This window comes from Mya arenaria, chromosome 14, assembly GCF_026914265.1.
Source record: "Mya arenaria isolate MELC-2E11 chromosome 14, ASM2691426v1".
NCBI lineage: Eukaryota > Metazoa > Mollusca > Bivalvia > Myida > Myidae > Mya > Mya arenaria.
Window position 1 is genome coordinate 45,222,878 of NC_069135.1, and position 16,769 is coordinate 45,239,646.

Genomic DNA, 16,769 nt, shown 5'->3' on the forward strand with positions numbered 1-16,769 from the left:
TGCGTGCGTGCGTAAACTTTTACTTTTAACGACATCTCCTCTGAAACTGATAAGCGGATTTTGACAAAACTTCACAGGAATGTTCCTTTGGTGGTCCTTTACCAAAATTGCTCAAATGGTTCCGGTCCATTGCACAATATGGCCGCCAGAGCTAAAAATAGCAAAATCTTTAAACGACATCTCCTCTGAAACGGTTCTGCAGATTTTGATGAAACTTGACAGTAATGTTCCTTGGGTGGTCCTTTATTAAAATTGCTCAAATGGTTCTGGTCCATTGCACAATATGGCCGCCACAGCTAAAAATAGCAAAATCTTTAAACGACATCTCCTCTGAAACGGATAGGCAGATTTTGATGAAACTTGACAGAATTGTTCCTTGGGTGGTCCTTAACCAAAATTGCTCAAATGGTTCCGGTCCGCTGCACAACATGGCTGCCAGGGCAAAAAAATAGAAAAACCTTTAAAGAACATCTTCTCAGAAACCGATGATCAGATTTTGATGAAACTTAACAGAAATGTTCCTTGGATGGTCCTTTATCAAATTTGCTTCAATGGTTGCGGTCCACTGCACAAGATGGCCCCCAGAGGTAAAAATAGAAAAACCTTTAAACGACTTCTCCTCAGAAACCGATGATCGTATTGCAATGAAACTTGACAGAAATATTACTTGGGTAGTCCTTAACCAAAATAGCCCAAACAGTTCTGGTCTGCTGCACAACATGGGCACCAGAGCTAAGAATAGAAAAAAACGTTAAACTACATCTTCTCAGAAACCGATTATCAGATTTTGATGAAACTTTACATAAATGTTCATCGGGATGCCCTTTAACCAAAATTGCCCAAATGGTTCCGGTCCGCTGCACAACATGGCTGCGAGAGTTAAAAATAGAAAAACCTTTAAGGACTTCTCGTCCGCAGTCTTCACGAAAAACATTTTAACCTACTAGCCAGTTGGACTAGCATAATGGCATATTTTACTAGTCCGAATGACAATCTAGTAGTCCGACTATTTTGCCACATTATAAAACTGTATGCTTGAGGTAAATACCTATTTCAATTGAGCAGCTTGCAGTTTGAGTAAACATTTCTTTATTATGATGCTCATGCAGTGATAGGGAGTGACATCCTTCTGTTGGGAATAGTGCTCCTTGTTTTTCAGAACCTATGGGTACTATGTAAAAACAAAAGGCATCTTGCTTGAATAGACTGTAATAATATCAACATGGTTAGAAAAGAAATGCCATGCTTTAATAGCTTTGATTACATTTTACTACTGAATTACCTCCCTTTAATAGAAAAAAAAATAATGTCTTAATTTTTCACGTATAGCATCTTTAAATAATTTTTAAACAATAATAATTTATGAGCAAACATATAAGCATAAAGTTCTCACAAAAAGATCAATTTAAAAACCTTACATTTATACATAGGAAAGTATATATAGACTGAACATTAATTTTCGTTTAAGTGACATTCTGAAAGTTTATGAAACAGCTATTTTTAGTAACTTAAATGGCCGAAAAGTGTAAGTGAAACACCAAGTCGATTCTATCTCGTCAGTTCTTGTTCAGGTTAGATATTTGCTTCATAATCTATTCAGATTAAATGTTAACCGATGATCAGATTTTGATGAAACTTGACAGAAATGTTCCTTGGGTGGTCATTAACCAAAATTTGTTAAATGGTTCCAGTCCACTGCACACCATGGCTGCCAGAGCTAAAAAATAAAAAAAACTTTATACGACTTGTCGTCGAAACCGATGACCTTTTTTCGATAAAACTTGACAGAAATGTTTGTTTGGTGCTCCTTTACTCAAATTGCCCAAATCATTTTGGTCCACTGCACAACATGGCAGCCAGGGCTATTAAAGTAAAAAAAAAAATTAAATAACTTCTCCTCAAAAATTGATGATTGTATTTCTATGAAACTTGACGAAAATGTTCGTTAGGTGGTCTTTGCTTGAACCTTTTGGCCAGTGGAGCACAGGCACTGATGTGCCTCTTGTTGAATAATGATATAAATTTGATTTTAATAGTTGAAATAAGTTAATTCGTACAATGATATGAGCTCTAACCCAATCTAGTGGTTTGTTTCTATCAAATTTTATAATACTGGACAAACACACTTAATACTGTCAGCTATTGTTAAGAAGCACATTGTTCTGCTTCTTATACTTTTATTTCATTTACATCATGATGAATCATTTAAAAACAAATTGTACATGTACATGTTCCTGACTGGATGTTGCCTTAAAACAGGCCTTATCCAATGAATCTATTATGCGCTTGAACAACATTTTGGCCATAATAAATGTAACAAAGTGGCATACTTACTGCGCAGATATGTTGCCAATCAATTTTAACTTCTTAATTTAACTTGATATCATGGGTTGTGCATTTTGGTGTTTCATTATGATATACTTGACATGCTGCTTTTAAATTATCTATGTTATTTGAATAATGAAGAGAATCAGTCATTAGGGAAATGTGTTTTATATCTAGAAGACAGGTTAACAACTGGTAAGGGAGGTGTGTAGATGAGAGGCCCCATGGCTTAATGACCTATTGTCAAAGTTTAGACCTAGCTGGAGGATTGGTGGTCTCTCTTCTGAGTTCCTTCTGGGGTTGTATAAAATATGCAGTTGAGCGAATACATAACTTATTGAACCCCATTAATTGTTTATGCATGAATTGAAAACTTGTATTTAAAATAGAACTAACTAATATCACTCATAAAATATCTTCATTTTCAGCAAGTGACCTTGTATGGGTCCAAAATGTGGAACCGTATGGAGCCCCGTGGCCGCTCTGTGGAAATACAAGGGGCGTCCAGACCGGCCATAGTGCACAAAAATGGAATGGTCGTTTTTGGGAAGGATGGAAAAATGGTAGGGCTAAAGGTTTGAATATATAATAAGAATAAGATAAGTACATAACATAAACTATAAATCACATACATGTAAGGTCTGTGGAAATACGGTGGGTGTCAGAACTGGCCAGCCTGCGAATGGAATGGTTGTCTTAGGTGGTGATGAAAAAATGGAAGAGATATACAGGTTGAAGTAGGAAACTTTTTACCCATGCATTTGGGCGTTGTATTGTAAGATCAAGTGTCAAGATCAGTATCCAGACAAGTGAGAGAAATGGTGCTAGAAGCTGATAAAAATTCTTTTTAAAAAGTTTCCTTTTCATGTTCCTATAGGTGAACATCAGCCAGGTGCAAATGGCCAGCGGGAAAATGATCAACGCAAACAAGTTTGGGCGAGATGATGGAGGTGAGAGTAAGATCGAGCTGACATCAGAGGAAAAGACAATGATTGCAGACCTGAAGAAAGTCTGGGCCGGAATACTCAACGTTGACGTGGAGATCACAACAGACTTCTTCAAGTCTGGAGCTGGTTCCATGGATGTCGTGAGGTTAGAGAAGGATTAAATATAGGAAATTAGTAGTCAACCAGCCTGGAATCAGAAAAAAGAGCCTTCATAATTAATTTCATTTATGCCCCCTCCACATATACAGATTTTATACGAGCTCTTGCGGATCGCATACAATCATGGATCCCCACAATTTTGCCCCTGTTACAACCGATTTAAGAGTTTGGTAAAGAGTTATTACAAGCTTTTAAAGATTTAGAATGGACTTTTACAATGCATTTACAGTAAAATTTCACGATTTGTTACCACTTGTCATTGATAACTACGAACAATTTATGGGCACTTCACAAGCTTTTCATGGTATATTACAAGTTTATTACGGAAAGTTACTATTTATCGAAACTTTTACGTGTTAGTTCCGACCTGTTATTATCAATAATTATGAGTTTCCCATAAACAAATAAAATAACCATTACAAATGGTACAAAATAATTGCTTCAAATCTGTTATGGTCTTGCAAGCATTTTACAGCTAGTTACATGTTTTTACGAGCGGTTTACAATACTTAAAGATTGTTTTGTTTTTTTTACGGAAAAATTAATCCCTGGACTAACCTAAAAAAAAAAACTGACCTCGCAAAAAATTGCGTCTCCTCTCACAGACCCTTTCAAGTGTCTGTGAGTTGTTGGGGGTTAAATATTTAAGTAGGGCATGTGAGCAAAATCCACGAAGCTTGCTAACTCTTTTTGGTAATTTGCTCACTTGCGTTCATACAGCATTAATGCAAGAAAAAATGCTATCAATACTTATATTTACATTTTGAATAATAATTCATTACGATTAAAAGTTAGCCAAAAGAGATCTTCTGCAATTTTGTATTTGTTCTTAAGGAAGTGTTACCAACAACATTCATTTGTATAAAAGAATAGCTGAAATTTGTAATGTCATGGATCCTAAGTTAGCTAATCCAATCAGAGCACAATATTAAAATAAACAATGACATCATAAAACCTTGCTTGTTATACAAAATGAATGTCAAGTTGTATTACGTGTTGGGGTTTTCTCAATCAAAACTGAAAGTACAAATGTAGGTGTTTATATGACAAAAATCCTATGCCCTATATTCAATCAAGTAAGGCATTATAAAAACAGTGTAAGAAATTAAAATTGATGTTAAATAAAACTCTTTAATTGCAATAATAATAACTGCCTTGCATATATTTTAGGATCAAGTGAACTGTCGTTCTGTTGGGTTGTTTATGAGAATAACTGATGCAGTATAATGTGTTTTACTGCAGGTTGGTGGAAGAGGTGAAGGAGAAATGTAACGGCGTCTCTCTCGAGAATGATGACGTCTACATGAATACAGTTTTTGAAGATTTCTGCACATGTGTTGTGAAGAGAGGACGTGGTATCGAGGATAAGGAACCCTTTGAATTTGAAGCAGTGAGTTTCTTACTGTTATGTAGTCCAAATAAATAGATTTATATATGGTCTAAATACAATTCTTCTATTCTACCTTGAAATGAACTTAAATTGATTTTGTCTTATTGTTCAATCTACACTGACAGGTTATGAAAGATAACGTTGACAAATGAAGCCTTTGGATTAGACTATCTTTTATTTTCTCAGAAAGAAAGAATAATTAAAAAAATTATATACTTTCAAAAATGAGGAAAAAGTTTTATCCTATATCTTATCACTGCATGAATTCTATGAAGGTTATAGATATAACCAAGTATTGTGACTGTATCTTTAACTGTGAAGCTAATAGCTTTCATGGTATTAATTGTAACTTAGGTAATGCTTGTTTGCATTTAAACATTTTATTAAGGTTTGTGACACTCATTTCATACTGTAATCCTTGAAGTTACGATATTATTATTATTTGTTAATTTTCACCTATTTTATGTCCAGAGCATTTCTTGTAAAGTCTTTGAGATATTGAATTTATATACAGATAGATAGCATTGAGGAGATGTGCAGTGCATAGGAACCATGACTTTGGGTGCTGTATTTTATTAGTCATAGCCCTTTGATAATTATTGCGTATTTTTTGTCTGGACCATAACTGCAAACTTCACAACTATACAGATTAGAAACCATAACTCTGGATGTAGTTTTTTTAAGTAATTGGCCTTTGTTAATTTTCTATGTTATTCTTTGATGTTAGGCAAAGTTGATACTATACTTTATTTGGGGGGGATATGAAGACTGTGACTGCTCTAAGTGCAATGTTTTTATAAACCAATGAACCACAAATACAATAACATTCAGTCCTAAAATATTCTGCCAGGTAAAAATGCGCAAGAACAACATGGATCTAACGATCCCATACCAGCTGTTCATCGAGAATGAGTTTATGGACTCCTCAGATGGGAAAATGTTCAAGACAATAAATCCTGCTAACGAGGAGGTGATATGTGAAGTCTCCCGGGGAACCCCGGATGACGTTAACAGGGCTGTTGAGGCTGCTAAGGTACAATAACAAAATTGATTTAAATGATTTGAAACATTTTAATAAGCAAGGCTTTAGAAGTAATTAACCCTTGAATATAAATTTAACATTAAATGCAACATTTTAAACAAAAAATCTAGATGTATGCCTTTGTTCTATCTCTATCTATAGATCTTTAAAGTTTTAAGTGTTCAAGTTGAATATACCGTTTATATGCAGGTCTTAAATTTTATTTTAGAAGTTTGGCACATAATAACCATACATTTGATTGTCCAATATATTTCTTGAAGAAATTTTATATATTTCAATTTTTAGTGAAACATGCTTTGTTTACTATTTTTGCCAGTCTAATCATATGAGCATTCACTCATGTTTAGCTATATGAATGAAGACATGTTGGGTCATCACATTGTAGGAAGCCTTCTTTGAGGGACCATGGGGCAAGATGAATGCCAGGGACCGGGGCAAGCTCATGTACAGGTGAGGGAAATAACATCAAGTGTCATTGTGCAAGGGCTTAATATTTAAGTTATGAACATATAAATATTGCTGTTGTTGGTAAAATTAATCAGTCAGATGTGAATCCAGATACATGTATGAAACAGTTTGTCTGGTGTATGGTGATAGACTACCAGTATCAAGAAACAGAGCTTATATAAGACTACTGCACAAGTGAATTATTCTTGATCGATTAAGGCATTGGCAGTGTGTAGGGATCTTAAGTTCTCTTAGAATGACTGACTTTAAATTACTTTAATAGTTTCCTTTGAAATTTAGATAATTTTTGTCCAGACATATAATTCTATCTTGGTGATACTAAGGGAGGTAACTGTTTTAGACTTGCCGACCTGATGGAGGAACACAAGGAGGAGTTAGCTACCCTAGAGAGTATTGACTCGGGGGCTGTGTACACATTGGCTCTGAAAACACATGTCGGCATGTCCATTGACACTTTCCGATACTTTGCTGGATGGTGTGATAAGATACAGGTATAATAGTAATGGTTCAGGCAGTCTTCCAAACCATTTTAATGAAGTGAATTCCTGATTGCCCAACTTTGTATGACCTCATGGAGTATATCACAGCATGAGAACTCATTCGTAAACTTTATAATATGATGCAACAGAGTTCAGGCAAAGTTATGTTGATAATTCACAGCTATGTTAACAATTCACCGCTATGTTAAAAATTCAAAGTTACGTTAATTGTCAAATTTATGCTGCCTTTTCAAAGTAATGTTGACAATTTAAAATTCAAAGTTATGTTGACAATTCAAAGTTGCTGACAATTCAAAATCATGTTGGCAATCATACAAAGTTATGTTGGCAATTCAATGTTATGTTGACAGTTCATAATAAGTAATGTTTTCAAATCATAGTTATGTTGACAATCTTTGTTTTGTTTTGTTTTGTTGACAGTTAATGATAAGTGATGTTGACAATTCAATGTTTTGTTGACAGTTCATGATAATTGATGTTGACAATTCAACAGAGGGATGTGTAAGAACATAGGCACTGTCCATGAAACATTGGAATAAATTACTATTTATAAAGAAAGATGTTTAATGGTTTTGTAAATATTTTCACAGGGCAAGACAATTCCTATCAACCACTCGACACCTAACAGGAATCTGACGTACACGAAGCGGGAACCGATCGGTGTGTGTGGTATTGTGGTACCCTGGAACTACCCTCTCATGATGTTGGCATGGAAAATGGCTGCTTGTTTGGCAGCTGGAAACGTCGTCCTCCTGAAGCCTGCACAGGTGGGAGATTGTTCACAGTATTAAAGTTGTAAAACACTCAATATGTACAGGGTAGCTGTTACACTTCAAAAACAGAAATGTATGAAAATACACCACAAATAGGATTTTGCCGTCCCTGATGTGTGTTAATTCTTACAACAACGTCAATTTCATGCTGTAGGTGACTCCTCTGACAGCCCTGAAGTTTGCCGAGCTGTCAGTGAAGGCTGGATTCCCACCTGGTGTTATCAACATCCTGCCCGGCCCAGGGTCCTCCATTGGTCAGGCCATGTCCGAACATCCTGACATCCGAAAGATAGGCTTCACCGGCTCCACCCCCATTGGAAAAACTATCATGGAGAGGTAAGATTGTTCAAGTACACATTTTTATTTTGCTTCCTAAAGTTGAATTTTAAAATGGTTAAAATTACTGATCAAGTAATTTACGCTCTTTGCTGACTTAATCCTAATGTTGGTGTACATATGAGGCTTAATTATTGTACATGTGTACACTGACATTCTCACTGTTGTTTAATAAAATATAATAAACTTGAGAAAATATTTTTGTTTCCGTACATGTGCATGTGTGTATTTCAGTTGTGCGAAGGTGAATGTAAAGAAAGTCGGGCTGGAGCTGGGAGGGAAGTCTCCGCTCATCATTTTCTCTGACTGTGATATTGACAAGGCTGTTAGAATGGTAGGTAATTCATAAAGTGGGGTGGAAGAAGGGTGTTGCATGACACTTTTGGACTGATATTCACCCCCATTCCATCTTTCAAGTGTATTTTACTTTCTTATAGTCTGTCAAATATTCCTCCTTTTAACATACTGGTTCAGTTGTGCTGCATAGAAAGGTTGTTTCTGCACTTCACAATGCCAACACATGTTTCCTATTTGAAAAGGAGCAAATATAAGATATGTCATTTGTATTCTGTGGAATACTTTAAAATAGAAACAGTTCATTCCACTGAAATGTAGAACAGTGCTTAAGATCCCTACTCTAAGTGGTATAGTTACCCATCCCCTTAACTAGAAAAAATGCCCAGGTGCTATGTGCTTGGTTAGTGTCACATCTAGTTCATATATTTGGTTTTTAGCAAATTTATCTTCGTTCAAAATACCATGAATAAAAAGACTAAGGACTTTTTTGTCAGAGAAAGTAACTTTCAAAAAGTAAATTCATCAATGTTTTAAATCAATGCAATAATTGTATACATACTATGTTATAATGCTGATATAACGTTCTTGTAATTACTTTTAGGCGTGTAGTGCAGTGTTTTTCAACAAGGGGGAGAATTGTATAGCCGCTGGTCGGCTGTTTGTAGAGGATTCGATACATGATGAATTCATCGAGAGAGTGGTAAGTTGAAGTACTGTAGGTGAAGGGTACTATATTTTGCATTTTAGAATGTATTTTCTCGCAAATGAGTTTGTTTTGGCCTAGACATAGGACAAAGACGGTCATGTCAGCCAGTCTCTTTTTACTTTGTTGAATGTCAATGGAGGAGTTTAATTTAACGTATAATAAGCTAACGTATAATAAGCCGAGATTCCAAGTGCATATAAGATATAACTTTAAACATTGAAGCAAACTTCCCAATATTGATTTGTGTAATCTGAAAAAGCCCCAGCAGTAACATCACTGAATGCAAAGCATGTTTTCTCACTTGTACCACGTTTAGGCATGCCATGCAGGAACATAGCTAGTGATTAGGGCGTTTGCATGTGCATTACGTTATTTTGGAAAGTGAATAAAAACATTGCCCAAAATTGCATGGGATAAAGGCCCTTAATAAGAGCCAATGATACCTGTAACAGGTGTGCAAAATACAAAATTGCCTTTGCATCTCATTTGGTGCATGCTAGCAGTCCAAATTTAAAAAAAAAACTTTATACAATTTCCGCCCCTTGTTTTTTTCAGGTAGCTGAGGTGAAGAAGATGAAGGTTGGTGACCCCTTAAACCGCTCCACTGATCATGGACCTCAGAACCACCGAGCCCACCTGGAAAAGTTGGTTGAGTTCTGTGATATTGGGGTCAAGGAAGGGGCCACGCTGGTATATGGAGGCAAACAGGCTGATATGCCAGGTAATTTGCTTGAGGGTTATTTCACTCTTGATTTCTGTTCCATCTTCTTTGCCTAGTCAGGCTGGTGATATAAATTCAATGAAATTTGCTTTTTATACGCCCGAAGGGTCGTATTATGTTATGGCCTCCATCGTCTGTCCGTCCGTCTGTCCGTCCGTTAGCAATTCCGTGTCCGGGCCAAACACTTGGTAACTAATCACCATGGGGGTGCGTTCATTTTGAAATAGCTTTATACAAAGCATCATTACAGTAAAAGGATGTGTCGCGGGCAATTTCCAGGTCCATACCTTAAACACTAGAATCACCATGGGGGGGGGGGGGATGTTAGCAATTCCATGTCCAGGCCATAACTGGGTTACTACTAAAGCAATTTTCAAATAACTTTATACAAATTATCTCTACATTAAAAGGATTTGTCAAGCATGCTTTCCAGGTCCGTACCTCAAAGGCTAATTTCACTGGGGGGCGTTAGCAATTCCGTTAGCAATTCCGTGTCCAGGCCACAACTTTGTGTTACTACTAATAAAGGAATTTTTAGAAAACGTGTCTTAGCCACAACTTTGTAACCAATAAACGGCTGTAACACGGTATTTGTCCACCTAAGTGTCTCACCAAGGTGGAAAAATGAACTTCCATGCAGGGCCATGAAATTTTGTCCATTTTTAGTTTAAAGTTTCAGTCATTGGAAATGATATTTGTTTTCCTACAGTCGCTTTTATAAATTTATTTTTTTGGCGACTTTTACATACAGGTCAGTGTAAGGTTACAGACACTACAACAGGCATATAACAACAAAGATTTTAATGGAAACAAGTCTGTATTATTCAGGTTAACACAGAAAACTAACAATTAGAATGTTAACAAACAAATGCATAAAATCTCTGCTTGAGATAAGCATAAAAAAAACATATTTCATCCCAGTTGCGATGAACTCTAAAAATTGACAAAAATGACCACACAACTTTAACTGTAACTTTTAAAGTTTGTAGAACCAAGTGCCCCAAGCACATTGTTTTTCTAAAATAAACACTTTTCCTATCAAGTATAGTCAGTTTCTGCTGTTTATATCAATAGAACATATTTTTTGTATGAGATAGAAATAGACTGCACTACGGTTACGGACTCTACACATTGTAAGAACCAACACATGCTCAACATTTTCTATTTGAAATACACATGTTTGTGTATTTTCAACAGATTAACTTTAACTTTGCTGAGTTCCTGTGTATTGAATTTAAAATGACCTCTTTCATTGACAAGTTCAGGAGCTTCTAGCTTTGAAATGATATGTTCTGTTGGCTCCTGAGAAACGTCTGACTTCTCAGGCCACACATATGCGTTTCCAGCTTTCTTCATATATTTAAGCCCATATTCTGTTTCAGATTTACTTGTAATTTCAGCAACGTAAACACTTATGGGTCCTTTTCTCGGTTTGAGCCCAACGGTAACAAAATCACCAGGTTGAAAGGCTGTATCTTGTTGGGATGTTGTTGCTGCTGTCTCTTCTATTTTTCTCCTCTTGGCTTTTGGTTGCTTGGTCTCCGATTTTCTTTTCAAAGTCATTTGTTTCTGTCCTTTTGTTTGTTCTTTGCAGGTTGCTTTAGGCTGCTTCTTGTTAGATGGTTGTTTCTTCTTTACATTTAGTTTTTCTTGGACTTTACTAATAACATCAAGGTTTCTTTTCTCCCACTTATTAACTATGTCTACATTCTCACATTTTGATGTTACACCATTCACACAAGCATCACAGTAACAACTAAGTTTCCTTGAGTTCAGCTCATAGTCTTTACCAACAGACTTAACAGAGTGCAGCTTCCGTGTTCCAGTTAATGTTTGTACATTTGTTTCTGGTCGGTTTCTATTCACATTTTCAACAAATACAAATTCTCTTCTCGACAGAGTGCTTTTTACAGTGTCCACTACTTCCATATTCAGAGTTTCTTGACAAAATTGGTAAACGTCTTCAGCATTACCAAGAACTTTCCTGTTACTTATTACAGCACGATAACAAGCATTCTTTACAGTTGCACCCAACCCATCACAGACATTCTTTCCATGAGACGTTTCAAAGTAGTTTCGAGTCATTTTGGGCTGCTTTCTGAGACTGATATCAGCAAACGCCTTTTTCCCCTTGTACTGGGCTGCACACCCAGAGGAGTTCACCAATCTTCACCCCTCTGCTTTCTAGTAATTTAATGGCTTGATTCTCGAAGACAATTGCTAAATCCGCATCATGTTTGGTTTCTTCACTTATTCCAATGATGGCATGTTTTACTGTAACATCTTTGTCATCAAGACTTTCTTTATAGTAGCACATCATTGGATGTACAGTTACCTGGTTTCTATCAAAGAACCCTGACTGCACTTCACTTTGGAAGACACATGCATAGTTCTCACTGAAATCGATTACCATGGCTACAGATCCCTTTGTTAATTTCTCTACACATACACCCATTTGTTTCTGTTGCCAGGATGCTCTAAATGCATGCTCTGGGTACACCATCATGTCTTTCTCTAAAGCTGTCAAAAACACTTTGAAATCAGCTTCTTTGGGCACACAAGAAACGCAGCGCTTTACTTTGTCATATTTCTTTATTTCAATGCTTTCCCATTGATACCATGACACCATCCCATCTCTGTTCTTTTCTTCCATAGTCGCCAAATACTTTTGAAGGCCTTGTACTCCACATTTTTCACAATTTCTTGACACACATTTTAAAGATGGCTCTTGTTCATAGCTGCAGAATGTTGCATCACTCAGACTCTTCTTATCAATCTTAATGTCTTCTGTCATGTCAGTCTCTTTTACAACTCGTTTCAATGTTGTAAGTGCTTCTACTTTCAGGGCTACATTACAACAAGTCTGGCACAGGCATGACCGTCTGCTTGTCTCGGACACTTTCTTTACATTAACTGGTTTTAGTTTGCTGAATGATGTAAGTCCTATTTTATGATTGGGGTTTCTTGTTTTGTATAACTTGTGTGCTTCTTCTAGTGTCATTGTCATCACATGTTTCTGTAGTGTTTCTTTCATACCAGTCTGAGTTTTGATTCTAACAACATCACGTTTGGATGGCACCTCTCTGCTAATTTCAGTACTCAGGTAGAACTCTTTCACTGATTGTTTCACATGATCACTTATCACATCACATCTTGTTTTTCTCTGTTTCTTTTTCCACCATTCATTTCTCATCTTCCTTGTCTTGTAAGACACATTGAAATATTTACTACCGGTAACTGTGATCTTTTTGTATTTCCTTAGTACTGATTCACGTATTACATCATATGCATGTTTCTTTTCTCTGTCTTTTCGAACACCAATGTTTACTTCGGAAATACTTTCTTTCAAGGAATTCACTATAGCATCTGCTACTTCAAGTTTCTTCTTACAAGCTAGTGTCATTGTTACTCCTTGGTCAGAAAGTATTTTGGATGTTGAAGGTGACTCAATAAGCTTCTTTAAAATGGCGGCTTTCTTCTTTGGTGTCCTAGGCAGAATGCCTTTCACCATTTGCGCTCGTCTGTATACTGTTGCACGGGATAAGTTACTTTTGTTCTGTCTGCTTTCTCCATGACTGTCATTTTCATCAACTGTGTTAACAATTGGAATTGTAGGAGACTTAAGTTTAATTCGCATTCTCCAGGCTTGTGTTCGCTTCACAGCTTTTTTCTTTTTTTCTTCCAGAGCCGGTTTCTTACTCTTTTTAACACCAGGATCTTCAGAAGAACATGTTGTTTTCATCTTTTTTCTCTGTCTGTATCTTTTCATTTCTTCAGCTTTTTTCTTTCTTAAGGAGGCTTTTAATTCAGGATCTGAATTGGCCATGAGTTTCACTTTCATTCGAGCTTCCTTCTTTCTTTCTGTGTCTTTCTTTTTGATTTCAGAATATTTTGTGGAGTTTTCTGTTTTCTGACGCATTTCTCCATGCCTTGACTTTCAGCCTGTTTTTCTCCTTTTGCTTCTTTTCTATGTCTTCATTCTTTTCAGCATTCATTTCAGCATTTTTTTCAAGTTTTCGGGATCGCAGTGATGATTTTCGGCTCTCTTCTGTAAAAAGACATTCTGAATATTAATTAACCTTAAATGGTTGGGTTCAATGTATACCTTAGAATATTAATATATATGGTATATAAATCTTCATATAAAGACAGGTTTTGTGAAAAGAAAAACCTCAAAAGGTATAAATGTCCCTATATGGTTCAATTGTATTGTTTCTGTTCATAAAAATGTTTTTAAACATACTTACAGTAGACTTAGAAACAAGTGGCCGTATTTTGTAGAGTCTGTAACCCGAGTACAAGTACAAATCAAATATTACTTAAGCTTCAATTCTGTACATTTAACAAGTATCCACTGTGTCTGTGATCTGTATATTATAACACTGATTGTATTCATTGGCATACACGCCAATCTTTATGTAAAAATATTTCATCTCGGCTCCGTAATAGGCTACACAAAATGAAATTGTGTGTCATACTGTCATAGAATTTCCATTAAACAACCTGTTAAGACCATTTTAGTTTGTTATATGTTGGGCATGGCAATTTCAACAAATAAGCATCACAACATGTGCATTTCATGTGGACAATTGCATTAATTCAGGGCATTTTGGTTACGGACCCTACGTAACATAGCATGGAATGTTTAGATAAGGATAATACATACCTAGAGCATCACTGGAACCAACACCTTTAGTGTTTTCCATTTGAAAGGACTTCTTGCTGGAATCTGACCGACTATTACCCAAAATAAGCCATTTTCTTAGCTGATTCCATCATTACAGCTGGACTGTTGTATTTCTTAGAAAGGCTGTTGTTTGGATGATGCAATAATTCATCACAAATATTGTTGCATCAGCCGTTTTATTGGTATTTTCCAATAGTTAAAAGATGATGCAATATTGCACAATAAAAAAATTGCTTTTACCATGAAAAAATATAAGGAAATATGCTATTGAAAACAATGGAAATTTCAAATCAAAATTTGAAGGCAGATTTTGTAGTGTCCGTAACATTAAATATGTAAAAAAATGCAACTTAAAATCAAAATATTCCAAAAATATTTCAGCCATTAAACATACTCATACAGAGGTTTTTATTTGTGGAATGCCACATTTCTGTCATTAATACATATGTAGATACAAACCCATGGTTACGGACTCTACAGATTTTTTAACCCTGAAAATCTTACAGGTGAACCTCCTTCTTTTTAAGAATGTGAAACATGAATGCCCAAAGCAACAAAAAATTGGAAGTTTGATTAATAATCAGTCTTACAAAACAGTTATCACTTGTAAATGGGTGAATTTTCAATGTTTTTCATGCATATAACAAGGGATACTTATTGTGATTTTGAAAAATTGGCAAAAGCACCACTTTATGTTAATAAGTCATATTTTCTGTAATAATTTGTCTTTTTTCTTGATTTACCCACCAAAATTTAGCACTTGAAATTTTCTATAAGCTGAGGTAATGCATTTTTTCCAAATCATCATGCAAAATAGATATATAACAGTTTGAATATATAAAAAAATCAAATGAGACAGCATAACGCTTGAAAATGGCCATTTTTGGGATATGTTTTTTGCTGTTACTCGAATACAAATTGATATTTTCACTTGAAATTTGGAGGCCAGCAGGAGTGGACTAGGTTACATGCTTTGGCTCCAAAGAATTAAGTTTGAAATCACACACTTTCCTTCAATCTATGTATAACAACCAAAAAATATAAAATGGACAAATACCGTGTTTTAGCCGAAAGCAATTTTTAGATAACTTTATACAAATTATTGCTACATTAAAAGGATGTGTTGTGAGCACTTTCCAAGTCCTGCTACTTTTAAACTTGTATTCTCAGATTTTCTAAGGAAGTTTCATATATTCTATTTCGAAATGCGAAGCTTTGGTTACAGTTACCTAAATGTTTATTAAAGACCTCAAGCCGAATCTTCTTCGGGCGTATAATGCTCCGTTTCGCGGTGCTCTTGTTTTCAATTTAAGAGGTTTTGCTTGGAAACTATAGTTTATTGTTGTTGAAGCCATAAAAGCCCACAATATAAATGGTTAAAAAGGTATTTGTGTATTTTCTATCTAGTAGTACAAATTAATTATTTATGAAAAATTCCTGATGTTTTGAAAAACTAAGTGAACACTCCAAATTCCACTTCCAAGTGTTATAGGTTATTTTCCTGAAATTCTGAGAGAGAAAAACAACAGATAACATTATATGACATTGTACATAATTATATCATGAATGTCAACTAACGCTTCCTTCTTTTTCAGGGTTGTTTATGACTCCGACAGTGTTTACTGACGTAGAGGATGACACAATGATGGCCATTGAGGAATCTTTCGGCCCTATCATGATAGTGTCTCGCTTTATGGATGGGTAGGTTGTGAGGATAAAAATGTTAGGCCTAAAAATTTGACCTTGCCTGATTAATAATTGATAATCATTTTGTGATCTGTTAAAAAGATCAAAGAAAATCACTAGCTCAAAGTTTGTTGAGGTTTCCCCTGTTTGTTATTCATATTTTTCATCCATGTTTTGGCATCTGTTGGAGGTGATTTTTTTTTGTATGGACACAGTTTTATTTTACATTTTGGGCCATTCCAGGAAAACATATAATCCCTTCGGGGGAGGCTTTTATTTTAATAGGATATAGGAGGGTGTCTTTTTTCGCTTATTTGGACCTCAAAAGGGTAAATTTCCTTCTGTAGAGGGTGGCATGATTTAAAAGTACCTTACCCCCCTCCCCCATATATCCAAATGTTACATTCTATAGAATTTCTTTTTCAGTGACATTGATGGAGTGATAGCAAGAGCTAATGCTTCAGAGTACGGCCTAGCATCTGGTGTATTCACAAAAGACATCAACAAGGCGATGACTGTTGCGGACGGAATCAAGGCTGGAACGGTGTTCGTAAACACCTACAACAAGACTGATGTCGCTTCTCCCTTTGGAGGATTCAAGCAGTCTGGATTCGGGAAGGATCTGGGTAAGTTGAAACCCAAATTTAAAACAAAATCTATAAATGAGATTTTATTTAACAGGAGATTTGACATTTTGATTTTAACAGGGTATGTGTCTGTTTAAACATGACT

The 16,769-nt window shown here is 35.7% G+C and overlaps 1 protein-coding gene across 1 annotated transcript in view; it reads left to right on the plus strand.

The window, feature by feature from the left end:
* LOC128217973 (cytosolic 10-formyltetrahydrofolate dehydrogenase-like) overlaps positions 1–16,769 on the plus strand; it is a 40,000-nt gene that overhangs the window by 15,884 nt on the left and 7,347 nt on the right. The window contains exons 7-19 of the mRNA XM_052925456.1: positions 2,754–2,888; positions 3,203–3,417; positions 4,674–4,821; positions 5,672–5,854; positions 6,249–6,313; positions 6,672–6,822; positions 7,422–7,598; positions 7,759–7,940; positions 8,175–8,274; positions 8,839–8,937; positions 9,499–9,664; positions 15,947–16,052; positions 16,464–16,663. Of these exons, the coding sequence (XP_052781416.1) occupies positions 2,754–2,888; positions 3,203–3,417; positions 4,674–4,821; positions 5,672–5,854; positions 6,249–6,313; positions 6,672–6,822; positions 7,422–7,598; positions 7,759–7,940; positions 8,175–8,274; positions 8,839–8,937; positions 9,499–9,664; positions 15,947–16,052; positions 16,464–16,663 (1,927 nt within the window). The remainder of the gene's footprint in view (positions 1–2,753; positions 2,889–3,202; positions 3,418–4,673; positions 4,822–5,671; positions 5,855–6,248; positions 6,314–6,671; positions 6,823–7,421; positions 7,599–7,758; positions 7,941–8,174; positions 8,275–8,838; positions 8,938–9,498; positions 9,665–15,946; positions 16,053–16,463; positions 16,664–16,769) is intronic.